The 631-nt window shown below is 65.6% G+C and overlaps 1 protein-coding gene across 1 annotated transcript in view; it reads right to left on the reverse strand.

Moving 5' to 3' along the window:
* LOC104076041 (sterol 26-hydroxylase, mitochondrial) overlaps positions 1–631 on the reverse strand; it is a gene marked incomplete at its 5' end in the record, with an annotated part of 2,715 nt that overhangs the window by 782 nt on the left and 1,302 nt on the right. Inside the window, one exon of the mRNA XM_009576748.1 lies at positions 92–258. Coding sequence (XP_009575043.1) covers positions 92–258 — 167 coding nt within the window. The remainder of the gene's footprint in view (positions 1–91; positions 259–631) is intronic.

Below are 631 nucleotides of genomic sequence, written 5' to 3' on the forward strand. Positions count from 1 at the left end.
CCAGCCACCCCGGCTGGTGCACCCGGCAGGGCGGGGGGGGAAAAGGGGCTGATGACAGGGACCCTGGGGCAGGGGCAAGGCTGGGCTGTACCTCAGCGTCTCCTTGATAACGGCCCGAAGCATCGGCATCTTGGGGATATCCTCAGCACCAGGAAACCGATCAGCGGGCACGACGGCTTTCAGCTCCTGGTACAGGGTCTCCTGGATGGCCGGGTCCCGGGAGAGGTGGTAGAGGGCCCAGGACAGTGTGTTGGAGGTCTGGGGGAAGAAAGCACAGAGGTGAGTGAGGGAGATGAGGCTGGTACCCAAGCAGCCTTGTGCCAAGCGTGGCACCAGTATGGCACCAGACAGCCCCTGCTCCGTTGCGCAGGGAAACCAGGGGTGAGGGGCAGCGAGCATGGGGGAAACTGAGGCAGGGAGCAGGGCAGGGAGCAGAGCAGCAGACAGGTTCTGTACTGACCGATCCCTGAGGGTTTGCCCCTATGGGGCATCAGCCCCCCAACCCACCAGCCCGGAGCTCACAGGGGCTGGGGAACATGCCTGAGCATGACCCCATGGTTTCCCCAGCACGGAGCTCAGCGGGGATCCCCCAGTGGCAGCTGTCCGGGCGCGACCGCGCCTCCCACCACCA

This window comes from Fulmarus glacialis, unplaced genomic scaffold (assembly GCF_000690835.1).
Source record: "Fulmarus glacialis isolate BGI_N327 unplaced genomic scaffold, ASM69083v1 scaffold29844, whole genome shotgun sequence".
In the NCBI taxonomy this organism is placed as follows: Eukaryota; Metazoa; Chordata; class Aves; order Procellariiformes; family Procellariidae; genus Fulmarus; species Fulmarus glacialis.